General features: G+C 33.0%; 1 protein-coding gene across 1 annotated transcript; it reads left to right on the top strand.

Annotated features, from left to right (window-relative positions):
• The first annotated feature begins 2,988 nt into the window (after nucleotides 1–2,988).
• LOC106459397 (selenocysteine-specific elongation factor-like) lies at nucleotides 2,989–21,025 on the top strand. Its single transcript, XM_013919014.2, has 7 exons — nucleotides 2,989–3,499; nucleotides 4,882–5,051; nucleotides 7,262–7,351; nucleotides 10,964–11,146; nucleotides 12,959–13,042; nucleotides 16,172–16,943; nucleotides 19,506–21,025. Exons 1-7 carry the CDS (start codon nucleotides 3,217–3,219, stop codon nucleotides 19,673–19,675), a joined length of 1,752 nt encoding a protein of 583 aa, XP_013774468.1. The 5' UTR covers nucleotides 2,989–3,216; the 3' UTR covers nucleotides 19,676–21,025.
• Nucleotides 21,026–24,892: the final 3,867 nt, after the last annotated feature.

The following is a 24,892-nucleotide window of genomic DNA, read 5'->3' as shown; positions in this document are numbered from 1 at the left end:
TGTCTTCTGGGGAAACTTATGATCAATCGGACCTTGATGCTCTCGTTGACCAGTTGCCACCTCCCTTTTTACTTCTGGGAGACTTAAATGGACACAACCCACTCTAGGGTGGTGCTGATATTGATGGGAGGGGTCGTTCCATAGAGCATATGCTTTCGGATCACAACCTTTCTCTCTTCTATACTGGAACATATACTTATTTTCATGCACCTAGTCAGTCTTTTACTGCCATTGACCTCTCGATTTGCTCCCCTTCACTTTTTACTCACTTTTCCTGGATGGTCGACAGTGATCATTTTCCTGTCATACTGAGAGAGGTTGGCCATGGTCGATGCCACCCGACCCGAGTGCCACAGTGGAAGCTGGCCCAGGCTGACTGGCCATCTTTCACCTCTCTCTCTCTGAACTTGATCCTGCCTTTGTCTGTCTGCCATCAATAGACAATTGTGTGGTGGCAGCGACTGACTGTATTGTACTATTTACACTGATTCTCTTAGGTCTCTACTGTCCCTGGAATTGCTTAACGTTAGTTCTCACCCTGTTCTCGTCGATATTCAACACCAATTGGCCCACTTTTCTCTACTATTTCCATCCAGTTTTTCTGGATCCCTGGACACGTCGGTATTCACGGGAACGAGCTCGCTGACACCGCAGCTAAGTCCGTCTGCTCTGGTGCCATCATGGCCGTGCCTGTCCCATACATGGACTACGGTCCTGTCTTCAAGGCACGGCTTCATGCCAGTTGGCAATCGACTTGGAGTGAGCAACGCCATAACAAGCTTTTCCACATCAAACCTTCTGTTGGTCTTTGGCTGTCTTGTTTCCATAAGGATCGGAAGGAGGAAGTAGTCCTGGCAAGGCTACACATTGGTCATAGTTTTTAACCCATCATTTTCTTTTATCAGGTATTGACCCACCGATGTGTAACCATTGTGACACTAAAGTCACAATAGCCCACATTTTACTGTCGTGCCGTCGTTACGACCGTGAGCGGCGTCACCATTTTAGACACTTTTTTTCTAAAAGTTTACCCCTTACGCTGGACAGCGTCATTGGTAATGGTGACGCTGTCCGATTAGATTGTATTTCTAATTTTTTACACACTATAGGTCTTTTTAATTCTATATAAACCTTTTATCGACATGTATTGGTTTTAACTCGCTGTAATTTACTTTCATTGTTTTTACCGGTTGTTTGGCGCAGATAGCCTCGCTGCTTTGCGCCATAAAGCACCAAACAACCAATCTGCTGGACCTCCTGTTATTCTGCAAAACCTACCTTCTTATTGTTATGGGAAATTTGTGCACCTGAGAATACAACATGGAATGAGGTGCTGGAGTTTAAGAGGAGAATCAATGATTTCATCAAAAATAAGTTATAGATTTACATTTTTGCTTTTTTTTTCTTCTAAAATGGTTGAGCAAGGGCAACAGTGAAGAAACAAATAATCCCTGGTTGTCTGTAGGTTATTTTATGTACTATCTTAATCCATCAACCACTTTGCAACTTTTATGCTTGACAATGCATTTACTGTAATAGTAACTAATTTTGTACCATATTTCTAGATTCATGGATAGAAAAATTTTCATTACGCAATATATTTTGTTAAGAAATTCTAATACCTACAAAGAACGTACAAATTATGTAAATAATACAATAATTTAACTTTTTCCATTAAACCCACTTCCTTCTGTAGATCGTGGTTAGGTTTCCTGTGGAGGGCATAAAAACAGATAGCTCACTGTGTACCTTAATATATTGTTGCGTCAGCAGAGGTCACGTGACTAGTATCACGCCACGTCGTTCTCGAACATTCACGTCCTTTCCTTAAATCTCGGGATCCTTCTAGATATAGTGTAGTCTTGTATATATAAGACGGTCATAAATTGACGGCAACAATGTGTGTGTAATTGAACAGAGTATTGTTGAGTCGAGCACGTGAGACGTTCGTTGAGAATTATAGCGCGACTGTTGAAATTAAGTGTATCGCAAAGTTATATTCAGAAAGAATAAACCATTTTTATTTAAGAAAGGACTTCCGTCAGTAAAGTTTCTTCGGGAAGAATTTTTACGGAAAATTAACAAACGAACGGAGACGTAACAATTTGAAACAAACATTTTTTTAAGTCAAATTATTTAAGAGCTTTCTACTTATAGTTCTTTTTAATTTTTATACCAAAAAGGTAAAAAAATGACAAGCAGACACAATAAGGTGTAAAACTGTTGTAAGTGGTTCTTTCATTGCACTGGTTCTTTTACATTATTTGGTGAAAATAAGTCCAGTTCACAATACGATAACAATTAACTTAGCTTATTCCTTCTTGTCAATTTGTATAAGCCACCTTCATTTGCACACTATGGCCAGGTGGTTAGGGCGCTCGACTCGCAATCTGAGGGTCGCGGGTTCGAATCCCCGTCACACCAAACATGCTCGCCCTTTCAGCCGTGGGGGCGTTATAATGTGACGGTCAATCCCACTATTCGTTGGTAAAAAAAGTAGCCCAAAAGTTGGCGGTGGGTGGTGATGACTAGCTGCCTTCCCTCTAGTCTTACACTGCTAAATTGGGGAGGGCTAGAGCAGATAGCCCTTGTGTAACTTTGCGCGAAATTCAAAACAAACAAATCATTTGCACACTGTTGTAACTTGTGGTTGTAGGCCTAAGTTTACAAGCTGATGGTGCTACGATTAGCGTAAAAATAAGCTTTCTTTTAAAATTTATCTTCTAACCGATCGAGTAAATACATACGCGGCAACTTACACTGATCCAAATTATTTACTGAAACAAATACTTTACCGAATGACTGGTACTCTACTATCTAAAAAAACAGTTACTCAATACCTCACTGATTTTTATATTTTTGATTTAGCCTTGTTTCTAGATGCTTTGGAAATTCTCTCAATCATTAATAGTCACGAATATTCTAGGTCTTAACACATAGCGCCCTCTAGCTAACAGCTAAATTAAAACATCGAAAATGTAGTTTCATTTCAGTGATAATTTTAAGAAGCAGTTTGAATGTTAGGATTTGCGAAGTAGCAATGTGCATGTAAAATATTAATCACGTCTTTCTGAACAACTTAGACTGAGAAAATGAGTTATATCAACGTTTAGAAAAGGAGTTTAGTTATAAGCGTTCCTGTGCGTGAGTTTAAATTATATGAATATTTAAACAGGTACTTAAAATAAAATCCCCTTTTCGAAAATCGAAGCAATCATGGCGTCAGATGTGTTGAATATTAACGTTGGAGTTTTAGGTCATATTGATAGTGGAAAAACAGCTCTTGCTAAAGCTTTAAGCACAACTGCCAGTACTGCCGCATTTGATAAAAATCCTCAAAGCAAAGAAAGAGGTATTACTATTGATTTGGGATTTTCATCCTTTCAAGTGGATTTTCCAGAATGTCTTCGAGATGAAACGACAGCGAACACGAGGTCTCTTCAGTTTACGCTTGTCGACTGTCCTGGGCATGCTTCTCTAATTAAAACCATTATTGGAGGTATTTACTACTAATACTACGTAATCCTATGTTTTTGTATTAGCTGCAAAAAAGGAAGATGTTAAAAACATTTTACAACCGAGAATTTGACAGTCTCTAAACTGTTTTTAAAACAAGAAAGAAAAGTCACAATGCTACATAAATAATTTCAAGTAGAAGTAGAATATTTATGGAGTTTTGACTTTGAGTCATTTTAATTCACCACATAGACACTAGAGTCAGTTCTCTCTCTCTTCAAACACATACAATACATATATATAATCACAAGTATCTATTTTAACTTAACTATAACGTCTATCTGGAGAACATAACTTATATTTGTGGTATTACTTAATTAAATTAAACTTGAGTATCTTAGTTGGTTGGGATTAAAATTTTTTTAGGTTTTATTTCTTTAGCCTGAAGTTCAGGTATATTTATATGTTGAATATAGACAGTCAGAGATAAGAGGTGGGGTTTATAGGAGATGATAGTTTCCAGCGTTGGGTTATATTTCAGAAATGTGGACTTGATTGCAATTTTAATGAGGCTCAGAAGGATACAGTGCATTGTATTTACAAAGGTTGCTTGCTTGGGGATAAATGAAACATATTTTATAAAAGACTGCTGTATTACTAATAGTAAAAGAGAACAGCATATTAGGAGTAGAAATCAAAGAAATATATAGACGTATAGTAATAGGTGCTTCAGTAAATATGTGAGAATGAGATTATTGCACTATTAATAATTAATAGTATCAGTATTACTTAAAATTGTAGTCCAGAGATAAGTGTATTGGAACTTATACTGTAAGTTATATGGTGAGAATGAGAGCCCTGGGTTTACACAGGATGCACAATAATAAAAAGGTTAAAGCTACAGAGACCAGTTTATTTACCCTAAAATGCATTTGAATGTTTGTCTCAGATATGCAACATAATGCTGACAGTTGTTTGTGTGTATTAGTGAAACTTGGCACTTCTTAACTTGAACTTAAAAGATGCTAGGAATAGTTTTGGTCTGTTCCTTGAAAATGACAAGCTTCATCTGTGGAAAATACATGCGTGTATAAATGGCTCTTGCACATTGTTTAATCAATATTGTATACTACTTCCATTTCTATCTAACTGTCTTGACACTTAAGTTCACATTATATCAGTTTCTTGACAACTTGTTATATGCTTGGATGTGAGTCACATCATAAAACTCATCATTTCCTTCTGCTGATGGCCTTAGATAAACAATGATCAACGAAACAAAATGTCATCAGAATAAGCATGTGAAAACTGACTCCATGTTAAGAACATCAACTTAAGTTTTTATTTTTAAATTAATAACATTTCAAGAAATACAATGTCTCATAACATTGTTACTTTTTCTAATTTATTTTTTCATTTCTTCAGGAGCTCAAATTATTGACATGATGATGTTGGTGGTTGATGTGACAAAAGGGATGCAGACTCAAACAGCAGAATGTTTAGTGATTGGTGAAATTACATGTGACAAAATGATTGTTGTTCTTAATAAAATTGACCTTCTTCCTGCTGAGAGGAAACTGAGCATGATTGACAAGGTAAATGTAGTTGTTCTTTACTCTAAATTACTTAAAATTGTTTTGGTATGAAAAAAGCTATTTAAATTCTCAATGGTTATTATCAGTATCGGAAAGTATGTTTCTTTTTTAAAAAGTTTCTTTTATTCATATTATAGACTATTTCATTCTAAAATAAGACAATACAGTAAAGTTACACATTAGCAAATTGAAAATTATGTATATATATATATAAATTAATCTTGTCTTCATTTCTCTTGTGGTCTTGTGTTATTGTAGCTCAAACTATGGAGAATGTTAGGGGAAACATCAGCTGCATGACAATTTTTTGTTTAAAGACAGTTTGGTGGTTTGAAGATTTAGAAAAAAAGGTGTTTGAAAATAACTTAAGAAAAAAAAGATAAAATTATTGCACGTAACTTTTGTTTATCTTGCCAAGGCAGCATTCCTTACCAACTGTGACGCATCAGCTTGTTCTGCATTATTTTCCCCACACAATCTCTCAAATGATAAATTATGGTGGGGGGGTGGGGGTCATACTTTTGCTATTCTTAGTTTAGGATGCTCACTGTAACAAAGTTTGAGAACCACTGCTCTATGTTACCTGTCTTCTAACTTATGTTTTTATAGTTTGTTAATATGTATTATCAGAAACATTGATTTTAATAAGTAATTTTAACATATGTCTTTGTCACACCTTGATCTTGGGTATTGGTAACTACTACCTGAGTTTCTCATTTAGAAAATTTATGCTTATCATAATTGTGTACAAACACATTTATAAGCTAATTTTTGCTACTAGCTATCCCTTTGAAGATATTTGCTTTCATCATACTCATTATAGTGAATTTTGAATTTTGGTATATATATATATATATAAGGAATGACCTTTGAGAATTATATATCTTTCTTTTACTAAAATATAATTTTCCAAAATTCAAATTAACACTGTAACAGGTTGTATTTTGGCCATATACTGAATATCTGGCTACCAAATAGTTGATATATTTAGTTAAACAAACACAAACGGTTTCATTAGTTTCACAGGACCCTGAAACTGTATAATTAAATACAAAGCTATGAAATTTTGAAAAACAGGGTAAACAAATTACAAGCTGAATTGGATGTAATAATAATGACAAAGGATATGTAGTATTGTAAGTTTTCACCTGCACACTCACTTGATCTTTGTAAAACCAGAGGTTCTTGGATCTGATATGCAGAAAAAGAATTATGGTGCTTTATTGCAGATGAAATGAGAGAGAAAAGACATGGTATTGAAGTTAAAATTAAAAAGAGTGCTTTATTTCTTAAAGCAAAGAAAATTGCAGTGCATAGGTGATTGTCAGAATGGTAGGATTATTGCACATAAATTTATTAGCGATAAATGATGAAAGTTAAAATAGCAATACACACAATCAGCAAGTTGAATTATAGCAAAACAAGGATGGAACTTCCATAGCATGTTCAGAAACACTAATTGAATTTCTCAAATGTCACAGTTGATCTTATTCTGAGACTCTCAAAACCTTATGCAAAATACACATTCTTTTTAACTGATTAGTTAGAGAAAAGGCAACAGAATACAGCATTGTCTGTTTCATGATAGTCTCAAGGTATCCTCCAATTGCAAATAAAACTATTCCATGAAATGAAAGATAAATTCCTTGGTTCGTCAAAGTACATCTAACATCTTAGGCTGAATTTTGCATACAATTACAACCAGATTTATTATGTTCCAAAGTTAGAACTTAGAAAATTTTAAGTAGTTTTCAGGTAAGAAACATATGATAGAAGAGTAAAATATTTAGTACATTCATTCTACAGCCTTCCTCCCCCTTCCCTGGGGCTTGTCCCCAAACCAAAATTAACTTAAATTTAACATAATTTAATTAAAACTTTGACAGTGTGACCCAGTGCAATCAGATTGAAGTTACAACTGTATGGTAAGATAGGACTCAAACATCACAGAATAGCACAGTTTGTGAAATATGGTACTACCCTGAATGAACTACAAGCATGCACATGAGAATCACAGATGCAATAAGTGTACTCTTATAACACAAAATACTAACTTATGAATTAACTTATGACAAAACTAAAATAGAAATGATATAAAATCAACATTACAATAAAATAAAAAAGGAATTTTTGTTCTGAAATTGCTGTATGTGTCGATAAGATTCCTGCTCATAATAACTTTTTTTTTTATTGTCGGATTTACACTAAAGATGACCAAAAAGATGCAGAAGACACTAGAGAAAACAAAGTTTGCAGAAGCTTCAGTTATTCCTGTAGCTGCAAAACCAGGTGGACCAGAGGTAGGAGCTTGGTAACTTCTGTATTAAAAAGATCTACCCAAAATAAACTGTTTAACACATTGTCAGCTGAAATTAAATAGTAGTGATACTAAAATATATAACAGAGATGGTCATGACCATGTGCCAGGAAACATTGATAAAAATTATGCATTCATTATACTATAAAATTCAGAATTATTTAACCATTACCTCAAATAAAACATTAATATTTAGAGAATGTTAGACATAATTAATGAAATTCTACTATCAACAGCAATCTAACACTTTTATTTCTTCATGAAAGAATAATAACAAACCCTTTTAGACTTTAGAAATATTTTGACAGACTAATAATCAGAATGTCTGGCCAGCAGGTACCAGTTAAGTCATAACCAAAACTAAATGGTATACATGGGTGCTGATTTTTAATGAAAAATCTTGGAATACTCTCACTTCCATGAAAAATGTAAAAAAAAATACTCTTATTGAGTTTGTTGCTATGACAGTTACATTTCTGGTTACACTTGCACTCAGTTTGATAATTATCATTATATTATTATTATTAAAAACTAATTGTTTGTAACGAATGTAGCTTTAATTTATAACTTTTTTTTTTCATCATAGAATAAATATTTTTTTTTTTAGTTTGTGCTGGGATGTTCAAAATGCATTCTCTAAAGACCTACATATTATCACAGTTAGGCAGTGTTGTAAATGGTTTTCAAATATAATTTCTCCTTTACTTTTGGAGTTAAATTTTATGATTTTTGCAGAGATAACATATTTTAAATCAGTCTTTCACATGGTAAATAAATTTTCCCTATTAATTTTTCTTAAAAAAACATAAATAGTCTACCAAAGGTCTATTGTCATAGTTAGGCAATGTTGTAAAAAATAAAAGTGATTTTTCAATTATCATTTGTAATTAATTTTTTGAGTGAAATTTAATAATTTTTGCAGTATTTTTCATATTCTTACTTGTAAAACAGCGTAGCCTTTCACATAAAATGTACTCATTTCTGTAGAATTTGGAAAAATTCCATGCGGATTTCATCTGGGTCTAGTCATAACTAAGTGAAAAGCTATAATTCTGATAACACTCGCTTTAACTTGACTTTACTAAATCTAGAAATTCATACTTTTATCATGGATTGATTATGCAGTCATATGCATATTATGTAGAAAATGCTGCAAGCTTGTAATCACATGAAACACAGGGCTCTGTATGTATCATAATATGAAGAATCAATTACAAGTCCATCTTATATAAAACACAACTGTTATAGATGTTCTGTGAATGACTAGATTCAAATGTCTAACTTTTCAGCTATTACACTTAAACTTAAAAAAATTCAGGAAAGGAAAGTATATTAGTAAAAAATTTTAAATGTATATTGAGATGTGAATATGCTTATTGTGAGACACCATTGTCTTTGGCAAAGATAACAAAGATGAAGAGATGCAATACTGATTCCTCACACAACTCTCCCACTGCCACAAAGAAAATATCTCAATTTTTTTATATGATCTCAATGTGGATTCTTTCACAGTTTATCTTTCATAGGATCCAAACATCCATCCATGTGTTTGCCATGGGTGGATGTTTGAAAGAGGAGGAGATAATCCTGGTGGTTGAGTGGTGTCTGGGTTGTGTGCTTGTTCATTGCAACATACTACTCTGGCCTTTAATTCCTGTTGACGGGAGACCCTGTGGTGGCACCTGAGGGTCAGTTGGCTTGTCAAATGTGATTAGGGTCAACTAATTGCCAGTATTGGATGTCCACAATGAGCTGTTGTAGACATTATGCTTAATACTGGTGTTTCAATATAATTCCCACCAAACCCAGTTTTACAGTGTAGTATATCTCCTTGTAGGACTCTATGTTGGGTGGTTCTCTTCTGTTTATGGATAAGAAAATTCCAGTAAAAAGTATGTGTGTGCAACTACAATTTAAAGACTGAAGCACACTCTTAACATCTTCAAAAATTCTTAAAATAAGCCCCATTAAATTCCCATCCCTGACTCGAAAATTCTGCTGGTATTTCCAGTCAAGGAGTATCAGTTGTCAGTTGAATTTTCATCATAAAGGTATATGAACCTGCCATGGTTCTCATTTTGATGCTTATATCACAATGTCCACTATCTGAACTGCCATATATTCCTAACCTCTCTGTTAATTTCACTTTCAGTGGTTTGGACATTCATAAAACATCTTGTCACAGTACTTTAACTTGTGCTTATAATGATGACAAAGGACACAGTAACTGTGAAAGCAAGTTTGAGCCACACTGTATTAACTGCTCTGGTTCCTACCCATCTTTACTTTTATCATACCTAAACTTAATCAATCTAAGAGAAAGAAGTACAATAAGTTAAGACCTTAAATGATATCTCCTATCCAGATCATATCACTTCTTCATCAACAGAGTTATGCTGCTGCATTATGTTTTACTGCCAAATGGTAGTGCAAACAGCTATCCTTACTCCACCTACAGAGTCTTTCCCTGATCACTTAAGTGTTCTTTTGCCCTTCATGGACAAACACTTAGATAAATCATTTTTTAGCCTCATTGCTGTGTCTACCAGAATTACTTGTTAATGATCAGAGCTAATGGAAAACTGTTCAATCATGCTCAATTGAATCTTGTCTATCTGGTGGGACCTGCCCATCCAGTCTAGGACAGTGTCCGTGAATGTTGATAGACCTCTTCAAGAGAAAAAGTTTAAAAAAGTGGTAAAAGTCAAAGCAGAAATGCTTCTCACATATAATTTCTTACACAGTCTAGGTAAGAATGACCACATTATTACAGTTGTGGTTTTTGTGCTAATGTAAATGACATTCAGATTTTTGATAGATTCTTACCATCCTGTGTGTGTGTATCTATTTACACAAGACATTTCTAAAAACTGCTGTTACTGTCACCATTACACTTAATGGACAAGTTCATGCATGGGTAGCCTTGCTAACCTGCATACTCTCTCCACAAATGTGCCACTTGCTATCCTTTGGAGGTTGTTACCATCTATGTCTCTGATGGACATACCTGGACATGTTCTCTATACCTGTCTTCTGGAGAGGAAGCTTTTTATCTTACTTAGCAGGTACTGTCTCATTTCATTATCCTGGGATAATTAAATGGAACAATTCACAATTTTGCTCTTCTTAGTACAAGTATTCTTATTTTCTTGTCCAAAGTTTGACACTTACTGCCATCAATATGGACATTTTTTCTCCCTGTGTCCTCCCTTCTTTTTCTTGAGAGATGGATAATGACTGAAGAGAAAGTGATCATTTTCCCATCATCCATCTCTACACTGAATACTAATGATAATCTTGTAATTTATAGTTTTAAGTTTGTTTATTTAATAAAATAGCATTCTTTCTGGACTGGGTGTCAATTTATTTTAATATGATAGGCTGTCTATATAATCAACAATACATTCCAGAGTTCTTCAGCATCTATGTTGTCTCTCTTTTTCTGCCATAGTAAAATACAAAATGATTAATAGAAGAAAAATATCTTGGACAGATGAACCAACCTTATCTTTCTACTTAATTAATGTTAAACTACCCTGAATAATCGCTAGTTAGATTTGAATTTTAACTTTAATTCCTTTTTTTTTTTGCAAAGGCAGGAGAAATTGCACCAGTTGGAATTCAAGACCTGATTGAAAACCTGATCAAACAGGCTTATGTGCCTTATCGAAAATCTGCTGGTCCACTCTTGTTTTCTGTAGATCATTGTTTCTCTATCAAAGGACAGGGAACAGTAATGACAGGAACAGTGATCCAAGGAAGTGTATCAGTAAATGATGTAAGTTACTGATACTTTTAACACAAATAATCTCTTCTTCAACCAGAGGCACCTCAGTGGCAGGAATCAGATATAAAAAATCTGGGTTTTGTATAATTTTGGTAAAACTTTTATAAGATGCAGTGTATGATGAGATATGAATATCACAATTTACAGTTTTCAAATTGGACAAAAATTGACCAAGTTATGACTGGCCACATCATCAACAGAAACTCTATAGTTAGTGAAAGTACTTCTTATTGTGTAACTGATGGAGCAACTATGTAGGCCTTCTTCTTCTTCTTTGCTCGTTGTTGCACCTGTTTTTCAGACCAGAGCCTTATAAATTTTCAGCAGATAGATCCAAGCCCTTCTAACTGTGACTGAAACTCTGCTACTCTTTGGCATGTCATCATCATCCACCATTGTTCCCTAAATTACTTGCATATGCAAGGTTCTAATATGTTTGATTTGCAACCTGTATAGCCACTGTGGATGTGATCACAAGGGACTTTTAGACATCCTTTGTTGGGGTAAATCAATCTATCAAGCTCAAAGATGCTATGGTGTCACTGAAAAATAGGTTTAGTGCTGACAAGGACAGTAATGATAGTAATATTAGTCTTGTGATAGATCAGAAGATCAAGAACAAGGTCTCCAACATCAAACAGACAATAGAGAAAGGTTGCATAATTTGATTTGAAAATTAAAAAACAATTAACTGAATTTCTTGTTCCTTGGCCTGCCACCCAAAAAACTCTACTTTGCCTCTAGTGAAGGAGAGATTCTTTGTTAAATTTGGGAACTATGATATTTTAGGCTCTTTTTTTATTTGTTCATAAAGTAAGTTTTTTAAAAAATCTAACTATGTGCTCAGCCCATAGCTTTATTGTACAACAACAAAATTAAAAGGTAATTTTGATAATTGAAATGTATGTTATGTAATGCTAATTAATTTACAACTTAAGAGGTTCATTTTATTGCTGATGTTATGTTGGTAAATTTTTAATGTACTCTCATTTCCTATTATTAAAGTAAAGTACATTACAATTTGAAGTGCTACAGATGCACTAAAGTATTAAAAGTATTATGCATGTAGCTTTAAGTTAATTGGATACCAAAATTATTTCATTAGTGATTAGAAATGTGCTGATTAATAGATGTTAATTGGTACCAATTACTATGAAAATAATTTTTTTTTATTGGTAAAAATATATAAACTTAAAAATTAACCAATGATATACAACTTAAACAAAAGTAGAAAGTTGATACCACAATGCATACTAATTATAGATCACATATATGAAAGTAAGGTATTTTTCTTTCACATTACACATTGTACAAATGAAGCAGTTATGATAGTAAATTTCTTAAAGATTTTCTTTGTCATTATGATTAAAGTTCTTTGACAAATGGATTGGTGAGAGAGAAAATTTGGGTGTTAAATTGAGGCAGTTGAAATAAACCTCTATGTGTGTTTTTGACTTAATTTAAGTGTTCAAGACCCTGTAATACATAAGTAATAAAAATGGAATATAACAGCACAAAGTTTGCACCATCTATAATTTTATGTCTTCAGTCTGCTGAACACATAAACAGTAGTTCATACCAGAGTGTCTAAAAACAAACATGAAATGTGTATGCAATTATCAAATTTTCTCCAGGATGGTGGAGATGCAAATGTTCTAGTCATACAGAGCACTGAATTACCTAACACCTACATTATTAAGTTATTTTGTAGCTGGTACCATTTGATCTGTAATTGACCATGGTGGTCTGGTTGATTAATCAGTAATTAATTTATTCTTTTTTAATAAAATTTTATCTGTGTAGACAATAGAGATGCCTTCCCTGAAAATGACGAAAAAGGTGAAAAGTATGCAGATGTTTAAAAAGCCAGTGGATACAGCCATACAAGTAAGTTGTTCTAATACAGCATTATGAATATTTGTGTGTATTGTGATAATGTCATATTGCCCAAATTGATTTTACATAAACACTTTATTCAAGAATGATATAAGAGAATAAAGTAATATCTTCTCTCTGTTAACTTTTATTTTACATTCATGTTTTACAACCTATTAGTGTCAGTTGTATATGTGTGTGTGTGCTTTTTAGTGTTTAAATATCTATGAGTACAAACTTCGTCAAAAAAATTTCAGCAACTAATTATATATTACATTATAGACTATGTTTAAAAATTATTCTGAAAACACGACACATTTCAAATTTTATCTTTCATCATGGATTGGTTTTAAGTCTGAGTAGAAATACAATTAAACAGTATTTGATTAAATCACTTTACTTCACTTATATCAAACATCAACTAAGTTAGTATCTTGGAGATCAGTGTGTGTGCATTGCAAACAGTAGGTCTGTTCCTGTCTTTTTATTGCTATGACAACACTTGTTTATGTGTTACAACTTGCATATATTATGTGCCATACTACAGATTAAGATTTAATGAAGCATTGGACTTGTTCAAACAAAATTAGATTGTTCATAAAATTATTTATCTCTGTAGAAGAATATTATAAAGATTTGTAGACACTAGATAGGGCCAACTACATTATTATTGCATCCTCCTCATTGTAGTTTTCAGGTTCCTAGGAAAGTAATGAAACTGTTTAACTCTAAAATGACTGGGTGCATCAACTCAACCCACATGTTGTATGATTTGTTTTATTACATTGCTAAAGAAAAATTCCTGGATAAAGTTTGAATCTTAAGATGAACTTTCTACAGATTATAGTTTCTAAATTCACAACTTAAAAAATTTGAAATTATGATACTTTTTCTTAAGAAACAACTTGGCCAGATACTCTATATCTAACCAAAAAAATACAATCAATTACATCTCTTGTACTCATATTTTCTCTGATAACTCAGTGTTTCAGTAAGACAGTTTTTTTTTCTTGGCCTGCTGATACACCCAAGTGTTTCTGCCCAAATCTTATTTCAAAGCCTGATCCTGTGTTATTTTTACCCATCATATTTGATAGCATTTTGTATACGTATGTGAACAAATGACTTCTTCAAAATAAGCAAAGCTGAGATATCCTGTCAAGTAATTACCTCTAATTTTATTCGTTTTTATAACTTGTACTATGTACATGCTTTAACCCAAATCATAAAATGTAGACAAGTAAAAGAAAGAGAAAAAAGGCATTCAGAAGTGAAACTGTATATAAAAGGAAACTTGCATAAATCTCTTTTTTTGTACATACTTATTGTTTTAAATCAACTTTTATTTGTGCATATTTAGCACTTAGTGGTGAAAACTTGAATAATTGACAAAATTTCTCAGGCTTCCGACACTTCCATTCTTGACAGTTGTTTTCTGTAGGCCAGTGGTGTGTATGTGTGTCCATATGTATTGTAAATAAACATGCAACTCTACTGATATATGGTTTTGAAAGCTTGTGACAAAGTAGTTTTTGTGTTTAAATATCAATTAAGATCACATCATTTTTCTCTCCCTCTCAACTTCTGTTTCAACAATTGCAACAGAAAAAGATGATTGCAACATTTTAAAATTTACCTTGGAAATGGTATTATATTATAAATCTACTGTATGTATCAAAATTACTTATGAATTTATGGAAATGTTTATTTTGTAAGCTGACTTGGAAATTTAAGTGCTTTTTGAATTTCTGTAATATAAGATATTTTACATTATAAAACATATTTATGCCGCTGACACTATAGCTATTTTTTGATCTTCAGGATTTCCACTCTTTGCCCATCCAAGCATTGAAAACGCTTGTTACAGTCTTTTATACCTCACTTGAATGCCCTTGGCAAATTCTAATTTGCAAAATTCTCCACCAACTTCAATGTGCCCTCCATCTTGGTACTGAATATAAGCACCTCATTCAGATAATGTAATCACTTTTTCTCAACAAAGCAAAAAAAGACAAAAACAAAACATATCGAAGGGTATGAATTCCTAAGTTAATGTTTCTACTATGGAGGCCAACCAGACCTCTTCTCTTCCACCTCTGATATCTTGTGTTTGTCAATGGCCAGGGGAAGGGTCATTCTGAGTCAAAGCTGTCCTGGATATGATCTGTTGCAAGATGGAGTCATATATGGAGACTGGGGGTGTCTCTCCGGGGGATTCTGAAGCGGCATTTGCAAATGATTCGGGACTATATGATCTGAAACATATTGTTTGCTGATGTACTTTGATTTGAAAGGATAAGAACTAAGAAATGCCAAAGTTTTCATCAAATTCATTCTTGTTTGTTCAAGCAGTCTTTTTAACAATGAACAGTTTTTTTTGTGCATTGAATGTTTTGGAACATTAACTACATCTAGTCAGTTTGTTATATAGAATTAGCTTCATTAATTTATAAGTTACTTTTTAGTTCTAGTATGTAGAGCTAGATCACTGATACTTGAATAGTTTTTAATTCACCTTTCTACCTGACTAATTTCTCTCAATATTTGTTGGCTTATATTAAAAACTTTAATCGTGTTGCCACAGCTTACATTATAGTTTTGTCAGTGAAAGGTATTAAAGTCTTCTGGATGTTGTTACTTTGTCAATAAATGTTTATTAGCCTTTGTTAATAAGGATCTAAGTATATTTTGGGCAAGTTTAGCCCCATTATACAGTGTTTTTAGTTTTTTAATTTTTTTTTTTTTTTTGCACTTCATTACTAGCAAAATCAGAGTTTGTGAGTCTTACAAAGATAAATTTTGAGATTTTTTTTTCATATAAGATGAATTTCTTCACTTCAATTACTTTGTGACTTAAAATACCAGAAGTTTCATAAGTTCTGTCAGTAAAAACAATTGTGACAAAAATGTTCATTTATTGTATGGTTCTGTTTAGCAAGTACCTGAAAAATACTTCTTTAAAATAATAACTAATTCTCACTAAATCCAATATGAGAATTTAATTATAAAATTTAGTTTCATTAAAATTACATCCTAAATTCAAAGGTGTTACTTTTAAGAAAATCACTGACTATTAAAGGGAGGATATTGTGTTTGTTTATAAATAACTGTTATATTTGTAGAATTTCTTTTCACTGCTAGGGTGGAAGAGTAGGAATTTGTGTGACTCAGTTTGATCCAAAAATGCTGGAAAGAGGAGTTGTATCTTCACCAGGAAGCATAACAGTGACATATGCAGCAGTTGCTTCAGTTAAGAAAATTCCCTACTTTAAAAGTACCTGTCGTACCAAAGCCAAGTTTCACATCAGTCTGTTGCATGATACAGTGATGGCAAAAGTCACCTTCTTTGGACTTGCAGCTAATATTATTAAAGAAAATTGTGACAATCAAACTTCAGATTTAAAAGAGAAGGATGCAGAAGATATTTCTTATTTTGACTTTTCCAAAGAATACAAGTACCAGGATGAATTATTTCCTGAAGGTTCAAGAAACTGTGAAGAAAAATTAGTACAGAATGAAAATGGTTTTGTTCCTATTCAACAGTTTGTTCTTTTAGAGTTTGAAAGACCAGTGCTTGTACCTCATGGTGCACTTTTCATTGGTTCAAAGTTAGATAGTGATATCCATGCTAATATTTGTCGATTAGCATTTTATGGATATGTTCAAGAGCTTTTCACTGACATCAAATATACAGAGAATGGCTTACCAAACTTAAAAATTTACAAACAAAAAATGAAAGAAGGAGTTGTTGAAAGGATTGTTAATGACCAAGAAGTGATTGGAAAATCACTTTTTAAAAAGGAAACAAATATTCAGACATTTATTGGTTTAAATATAAATTTATCAACTGGAGAAAGTGGAAAAATTGATGGAAGCTTTGGGCAGAGTGGAAAAATTAAAATCTATATTCCAGGTGAGTACTTAATGGATTGGGAAACTTTCTAATGAACACATATGTTCTGGTTGTGTTAGTGTACATTTGATTTTTATTATTTATTGTAATTTGTTTTTATTACAAAAGCATAAAGAGCATTTATGCTTACCTCCTGATAACTTTACTCAACAATGAATAAGCTTCTCAGTAGGATAGCTTAAAGCATATCCCAAGGTAATCTTCTTTGTCTCTAAAGGATTCTACTGGTTGACTAGTCTTCTTTGCCTCTAGAGGATTCTTCTGGTTGACTAGTCTTCTTTGCCTCTAGAGGATTCTTCTGGTTGACTAGTTTTCTTTTTATCTAAAGGATTCTTCTGGTTGACTAGTCTTTGTCTCTAAAGGATTCTACTGGTTGACTAGTCTTCTTTGCCTCTAGAGGATTCTTCTGGTTGACTAGTCTTCTTTGTATCTAAAGGATTCTTCTTTAGAATTATTTAGAGACAAAGAAGACTAGTCAACAAGTAGAATTATTTAGAGACAAAGAAGACTAGTCAACAAGTAGAATTATTTAGAGACAAAGAAGACTAGTCAACAAGTAGAATTATTTAGAGGCAAAGAAGACTAGTCACCAGTAGGATCCTCTAGACAAAGAAGACTAGTCACCAGTAGGATCCTCTAGACAAAGAAGACTAGTCAACAAGTAGAATTATTTAGAGACAAAGAAGACTAGTCAACAAGTAGAATTATTTAGAGACAAAGAAGACTAGTCAACAAGTAGAATTATTTAGAGGCAAAGAAGACTAGTCAACCAGTAAAATCCTTTAGAGACAAAGAAGACTAGTCAACCTTGTTGACTAGTCTTCTTTGTCTAGAGGATCCTACTGGTGACTAGTCTTCTTTGTCTAGAGGATCCTACTGGTGACTAGCCTTCTTTGCCTCTAAAGAATTCTACTAGTTGACTAGTCTTCTTTGTCTAGGGGATCCTACTGGATGTCTAGTCTTCTTCATCTGATGGATTCTACTTTTTGACTGGTCTTCTTTGTCTCTAGAGGATTCTACTTGTTAATTAGTCTCTTTTTGTCCCTAAAGGATTTAACTTGTTGTCTAGTCTTCTTTGTCTCTAGAGGATTTTATTTGTTGACCAGTCTTCTTCATCTAGAGGATTTTACTTGTTGACTAGTATTCTTTGTCTCTAAAGGATTCTATTTGTTAACTAGTCTTCTTTGTCTCTAAAGAATTCTACTTGTTGACTAGTATTCTTTGTCTCTAAAGGATTCTATTTGTTAACTAGTCTTCTTTGTCTCTAAAGAATTCTACTTGTTGAATAGTCTTCTTTGTCTCTAAAGGATTCTACTTGTTGATTAGTCTTCTTTGTCTCTAAAGGATTTTACTTGATTAGTCTTCTATGTCTCTAAAGGATTTTACTTATTGATTAGTCTTCTTCATCTGGAGGATTCTACTTGTTGATTAGTCTTCTTTCTTTCTAGAGGATTCTACTTGTTGATTAGTCTTATTTGTCTCTAGAAGATTCTACTTGTTAATTAGTCTTTTTTTTGTCCCTAAAGGATTTTACTTGTTGACTAGCCTTCTTTGTCTCTAAAGGATTCTATTTGTTGACTAGTTTTCTTCATCTAGAGGATTTTACTTGTTGACTAGTCTTTGTCTCTAAAGGATTCTATTTGTTAACTAGTCTTCTTTGTCTCTAAAGAATTCTACTTGTTGAATAGTCTTCTTTGTCTCTAAAGGATTCTACTTGTTGATTAGTCTTCTTTGTCTCTAAAGGATTTTACTTGATTAGTCTTCTATGTCTCTAAAGGATTTTACTTATTGATTAGTCTTCTTTGTCTCTAGAGGATTCTACTCCTTTATTAGTCTTATTTGTCTCCAGAGGATTCTACTTGTTGACTTGTCTTCTCATCTAGAAGATTCTACTTTTTGTTGATTTGTCTTCTATGTGCAAAGGATTTTACTTGTTGGCTAGTCTTCTTTGTCTCTAAAGAATTCTATTTGTTGATTAGTCTTCTTCATCTAGAGGTTTCTACTTGGTGACTTGTCTTCTTTGTCTCTAAAAAATTCTACTTGTTGAATAGTCTTCTTCATCTAGAGGATTCTGCTTGTTGACTTGTCTTCTTTGTCTCTAAAAAATTCTACTTGTTGATTAGTCTTCTTCGTCTAGAGGATCTTACTTGTTCACTGGTCTTATTTGTCTCTAGAGAATTCTACTTGTTCACTAGTCTTATTTGTCTCTAGAGAATTCTACTTGTTATTTAGCCTTTTTGTCTGTAGTGGATTCTATTTGTTAATTAGTCTTCTATTCTTCTAGAGCAGTGGTGTGCAAACTTTTTTATGGTGTTCCATCTTTCTAAACATGCACTTTGTTGACTCCCACTGCCTAACTTAATTGTGTATATACTGTACATGTCATTTTCATATTTTAGTTGTTGTTACTGTATTACTTACTACTAGTAATATTTGTTTGGTAGTTTTTAAAATTGTATCTTTAAATTTGTACATTCAGATATAATTTACATGCTTCTGTAGTCATAGTTGTGCATGCCCCACTGAATGAATGAATCTAATTGTATATCCAAATAATTTCAGATGGGCTTAAAGAATCAACTAAGTCTCTTCTATCAACAACCAAGAAGAAGGGAAAGGGCAAAGAAGAATTAGCCATGTCAGCACACACTAATGTTGACCAACATGTAAAACTTCAGCTGACTTTTAAAAGATATATCTACGATACAAAGAAAAGGATGATTCAATTATAACATTTGTTTTTAAAAGTGATATGTTTTCTTGTTATTGAGATATTCAAAGTCTATCATGTTAAAAGAATTATGAAAAGATTATGTATTAATTGACTTGATTTGCTTTATAGCAAAAAAAAAACTGAAATGATGAGTGGCTTGATATATAATATTTAATCAGCTTCAAGACTAAGTAGGTTCAACAAAAATAAATTATATTAGATTGTTCTTCTGATTTGGAATCCAAAAAAATACCACTTTTTATTATATTTTTGTGTGAACAGGCATCTGTCAAAAGTGTATAATATGCTTACAGTTCTGCAGTTTTAAAGCAGCATTCAGAAATATATATAAAAGTAGTAAATAAGTATTTTATTAACATGTATGGAAGTAAGCAAAATGAATAAAAATGAAACTACTTTTTGTACTTAGAAAACAGATACCGTGTTATTAGCTATTGATACAAGCACAAGATAACTTTTTCTTTGTACTTTCTGAACTAATTTATTGATACCATATACTGATTCATTTATATGTATAGTGGAAGTATGATTACAACACTGCTCATTTATATTGATATATATTATCACTGTTTCAGATTCTCTAGGGTTATTTAAATGGAAAGGACTATGTATTTTCCATTTGTAATTTTGCAGTTTTATTGATTAGCATAATTTGACACATTTCTGTGTAAAATTGTAATAATTCTTGCAGAATCCATTAGAGATACGCACAAAGACCCCATAAAATTAGTCACAAAAATTTTAACTTTAGTAATATGGCAAAATTGGTCCTTTAATAGATGGTCAATGTGTAAAAACAATATTATACTTGTGTGTCTAAGATTCTGAAACTAAAAGAGCCAATGTAATAATTAAATTTGTTATAATATTTCTAGAATCTAATGGTGCTGTATACTTTTGCAAAGAAAGTAATCAACTTTAATGTATATAATAAATGCAAACTTCAAATGTGTACATATGCAAATTACAGTTCATTTTTAAAAATAAAGTTAAAAAGTACTAACAGCATTTTATTTACATAATTGGCTTCTGTTTCAAGAGCTGTGGATGGTTCAACATTTACTTTATAGTTTTAAGTTTTATCTAACAAAAGGAGCCATGCCCTAGTAATTTTTTTTAATTTTGACCATGTAAGTCATTTAATTCAACAACTGCAGTCATATCTGTGTAGTTGATATTTTAGTTATCTCTCTCTTTGTTTTTTCTAAAGCCAGAAGTGTTCCAAACTCTCAAACTTGGTAGTGTTCCATCAAATATATATACCACAGTCATTTTCAATTTTTCCAGGAAGCAAAGTAGTGTGAAACTGTGAAATTGAATAAAAATTGAATAAAAAATATGCTGAATGTATAAAGAAAGAAAGAATTGTTTCTCATTTTCCAGGGGGGGGGGGGGGGTCAGTTTTGTTATAAACTTTGAAATGATTTCAAAATATGAAATTAGTCTCTCATAAGGTACCACAATTGCCTTAATATAATTTAGAGTTTTTGGCACTCATGAATTTTTACTACTACAATTTTTTTTGGGGGGGGGGGTCTGACTTTATATTGTTACGACAGTGGTGGTCACGTGACGAGTATTCTAGCAGATTCGCTAGTGTGTTACGACAGCGTTGCATCAACTGACGCTGGTAGCACGCGTTGAGAGTCTTAGAAGTTTCTAGAACAAGCAGTATTATCGTATATAAGTGCGCTAGACAGTGAGAGAGACAGACGGAGTCGAAGCAATAGTGGAGACAGAGACGTAGCGGAAACGAAGCAGGCAGAGAGAAAGAAAGACAGCGATTACGGTCGGCGGGAACTGAGGATAACAAACACAGAGATCGGAACTATAGTTGGCGGGGACGGACAATTAAGTCTAAGCGCTATAGAAAGTGAGTGAATTGTTGTGAACTATAGTGTGTGTAACTGTGAAAATTAAGTACATTACAAAGTTGTACTGAGGAAGAATAAACAAGTTTTATAAAGAAAGAACTTGTATCGTAGAAGAATTAACAAACAAACATTCAGAGACGTAACAATATCATACTTGGTTACCACATCATCTGAATAGTGCATTTCTTTCCTCAAAAATGTAAACTTAAAGAGCATTAATGTCAAATTTGCTTCATGTACTTTCTAAAATACACGTCTTAATCTAAGCTTTCCTCAAAACTTGCTGTCATGGCTATTACTTCATACAAGGAACAAAAACATTCAAAGTTTTGTAGGCCTGATGACACTCGACATTTTACAGACTAATAAAAGTGAAGGGCATTGAATAAATCAAGAAACATTTTATGAAACTCATACTTCTCTGATACTTGACAATAAGGACCAAGTGGTTAAGATGCTAAATTTGCAATCTGCGGGTCCGACTCCCCATTCACCAATCATGCTTGCCCTTTCAGCTGTTGTAGGATTATAATGTGAAATGAATCTCGCTATTCATTGGTAAAGAATAGCCCAAGAGTTAGCAGTGGGTGGTGAGGACTTGCTGCTTTCCCTCTTGTCTTTCATTACTAAATTATAGATGGCTAGTGCAGATTGCCCTCATGTAACTTTGTTTGAAATTCCAAACAAACTAAACCAACACTTGCCAATAAACAGTCTGCGAGTCCAGGGAGGAAAATCGCTTTCTCTGAACAAACATGTCTAAGGTCTTGTATATGTAGTTGGAAATGGGCACAGGTCCTTGACTGTAATTTTGTTATGAACTAAAACTACTGTACAGCATAAGAACAACTGGTGTCCTCAATGACATCTTTCTCAAGCATATTTGTTACATGTGCTTTTAAGTTTTCTAGTTTTTTTTTTTTTTTTTTGTCTTAGTGCCGTAGATATACTACTTGTTAATCTTTTTGTTATATTTTGGCATTTAATTTAATTATTTATTCTTGCAGAATAGTATATTTTGCTACATGTTTCGACCATGTTTGTTCAGGTTATATCAAGCTGGTGATACCAAATTCTGTAACACCATATCCTAAAGACCCTTGTACCACCTCTGTCACCGTTGGTCAATCCCATTGAAACGTAAGGGAGGGTATAGCTTCATGATACCATCTGACCTACCATTGGAGGACACAGCCATACAATCTATGGATATAACAGTTGTGATCTCCAAAGACTGACAAAGGAACTAAGACAGCTAAAGTGAAATAAAATTAGTGACTCTCTACCTTGTGTTATGTGGAACTCTCACACACATAGAATAAATTATAAAAGCAGAATAATACTGTGGTATCTCACAAATTACTAGCAGAGCAAAGAGGTTAGGTATGCTAACAACAGGAACTTCTTTAACTTTGGGTTTTAAGATGTCATTCCCCAAAAGTTGCAACAGTTGTGTCAAAGAAAGAGACAAGGCAAAAGTTCATATAAAAAAACAATGTTTAAGGACAAAATTGTAATTTGCAATACAATGAACAATACGGCAAATGATCTGTATGTATATTAGAGTAAAAAGAGTGAGACTGGCAAAAGCTACAATGAAGGGTTTAATAATAAACAATCCCACGTTTAATTTAAGCAAGATCTAGTAATAAAAATTTTTAATAACATTGAGAACTTCAAATTCTAACTTGGACTTCCCTGAAACAACTACTCAATAACCAATTCTAGAAATATATGGAGCAAACATTTCACTAATAGTAATAGAAGCTCCTGCTAAAATACTGAAAGTTACACAAAACCCAATGTGCCAATAAGCCCTCAGATCTTTAGCATAAAAAAAAAACATGATTGGTTTTTGTTAGTCCATCTAGATAGCGAACAGTGCAGACCAGACAACTATTTTCTGATTCGCCAACCAGAATATCCGAGCTCACTACTTAATAACAGCTGTAAGTCTTTAACCATTCCTGTAACAGTGTAAGAAAATCAGATACACAAGCTTTAGTCTTTACCTAGAGCTCTTTTTTTTTTTTTTTCAATTACTGGAAACTAAAGTTAGTAACTAACTTGCGAACTTCACTGCATCTGAAAGAGGAACTATGTAAAACAACCAAATTTTAAAGTATTATTTTTTAACTAAAGGAGTTGAACCATATAGTACGCATTCATACTACAATAATATTGCAATGCTGTTCTTTCATTGGTGGTTTCTTTTAAAGTATCTGGTGAAAACAATTCAAATTCCAATCCACAAAACGATAACAAATTAGTTTATTCCTTTACGTTTCTACAAGCTGTTGTAACTTCCTGTAGGCCTAGTTATACAATGACTTTCAAACGGAGATATTACCACTAACGTCAACAATAAACTTGTAAATTTGTTGTAATTGTACAACTTCATGGCAAATCGATCGAGTAACTGAATATACGCGATAATTAACATTTATCCAAATGCTTTATTGAAAGTAAACACTGCTGCAAGCTCAAATTGAAGAAACTGACTACAATTTACTGATTAACACATACTATTCATTCACTATTCGCCACGCGATGAATGCAAAACACTGATTCTCATATCTATAATTTAGCCTCGTCTCTGGATACTTCTCGAACTTACTAATACTAGCTGTTCGTGATTTAGAACCTTCTAAGTCTACTCGGCTACTCCTACAAACGTACGTTATATCTAGCTGATATCTACATTAAAATGCTGAAAATACATCCCACAACAATACTATATCAAAATATGAATGTTTTTTTTTATCGTTGTTGTTAAACACAAAGCTACACAACGGACTATCTGTGCTGTGCCCATCACGGGTATCAAAATTGAGTTTTAGCGTTTTAAGCCTTCAGACTTACTGAGAGACAAAGAAAAGAGAAATGCCGGTATATTGATAGACTTAATGTATTGTTGCGTCATCGAGGTCACGTGACTGGTGTGGCGCCACCTATTTTCTAGAACTATCCTGTACCTTGGCGAATGCTCTAGTATTTACTAGATATAGGGTAGTCTGGTATATAAAAGATGGTGACAACGTGACGGAATAATGTGTGTGTAGATAGTGAGTAATTGAACTGCTGTCAGAAGTATTGTTGACGTTCGTTGATATAGCGTGATTGTTGAAAATAAGTGTATCGTAAAGTTGTATTCGGAAAGAATAAATCAGTTTTATTAAGTAAGGATTTGTGTCGCTAAAGTTTCGTCGGAACGAAGTTACGGAAAGTTAACTAACGAACGGAGACGTAACAGTATTTTAAGCCATGTGTGTTAAGTCTATGGGTCTATATATATCCCAAATATACATACAGAAAAACTAAATATCTGTTAAGACTTAGTT

The sequence above is a fragment of the Limulus polyphemus genome, unplaced genomic scaffold (genome assembly GCF_000517525.1).
Source record: "Limulus polyphemus unplaced genomic scaffold, Limulus_polyphemus-2.1.2 Scaffold601, whole genome shotgun sequence".
In the NCBI taxonomy this organism is placed as follows: Eukaryota; Metazoa; Arthropoda; class Merostomata; order Xiphosura; family Limulidae; genus Limulus; species Limulus polyphemus.
This window is presented reverse-complemented; position numbering and strand designations above follow the sequence as displayed.

Excerpts from the sequence above, each read along its gene's own strand:
- LOC106459397 (XM_013919014.2), top strand. The coding sequence starts at position 3,217 with ATGGCGTCAGATGTGTTGAATATTAACGTTGGAGTTTTAGGTCATATT. Across the intron at positions 11,147-12,958 it reads GAAGTGTATCAGTAAATGAT|ACAATAGAGATGCCTTCCCT; the intron begins GTAAGTTACTGA and ends TTATCTGTGTAG. Across the intron at positions 16,944-19,505 it reads AATTAAAATCTATATTCCAG|ATGGGCTTAAAGAATCAACT; the intron begins GTGAGTACTTAA and ends AAATAATTTCAG.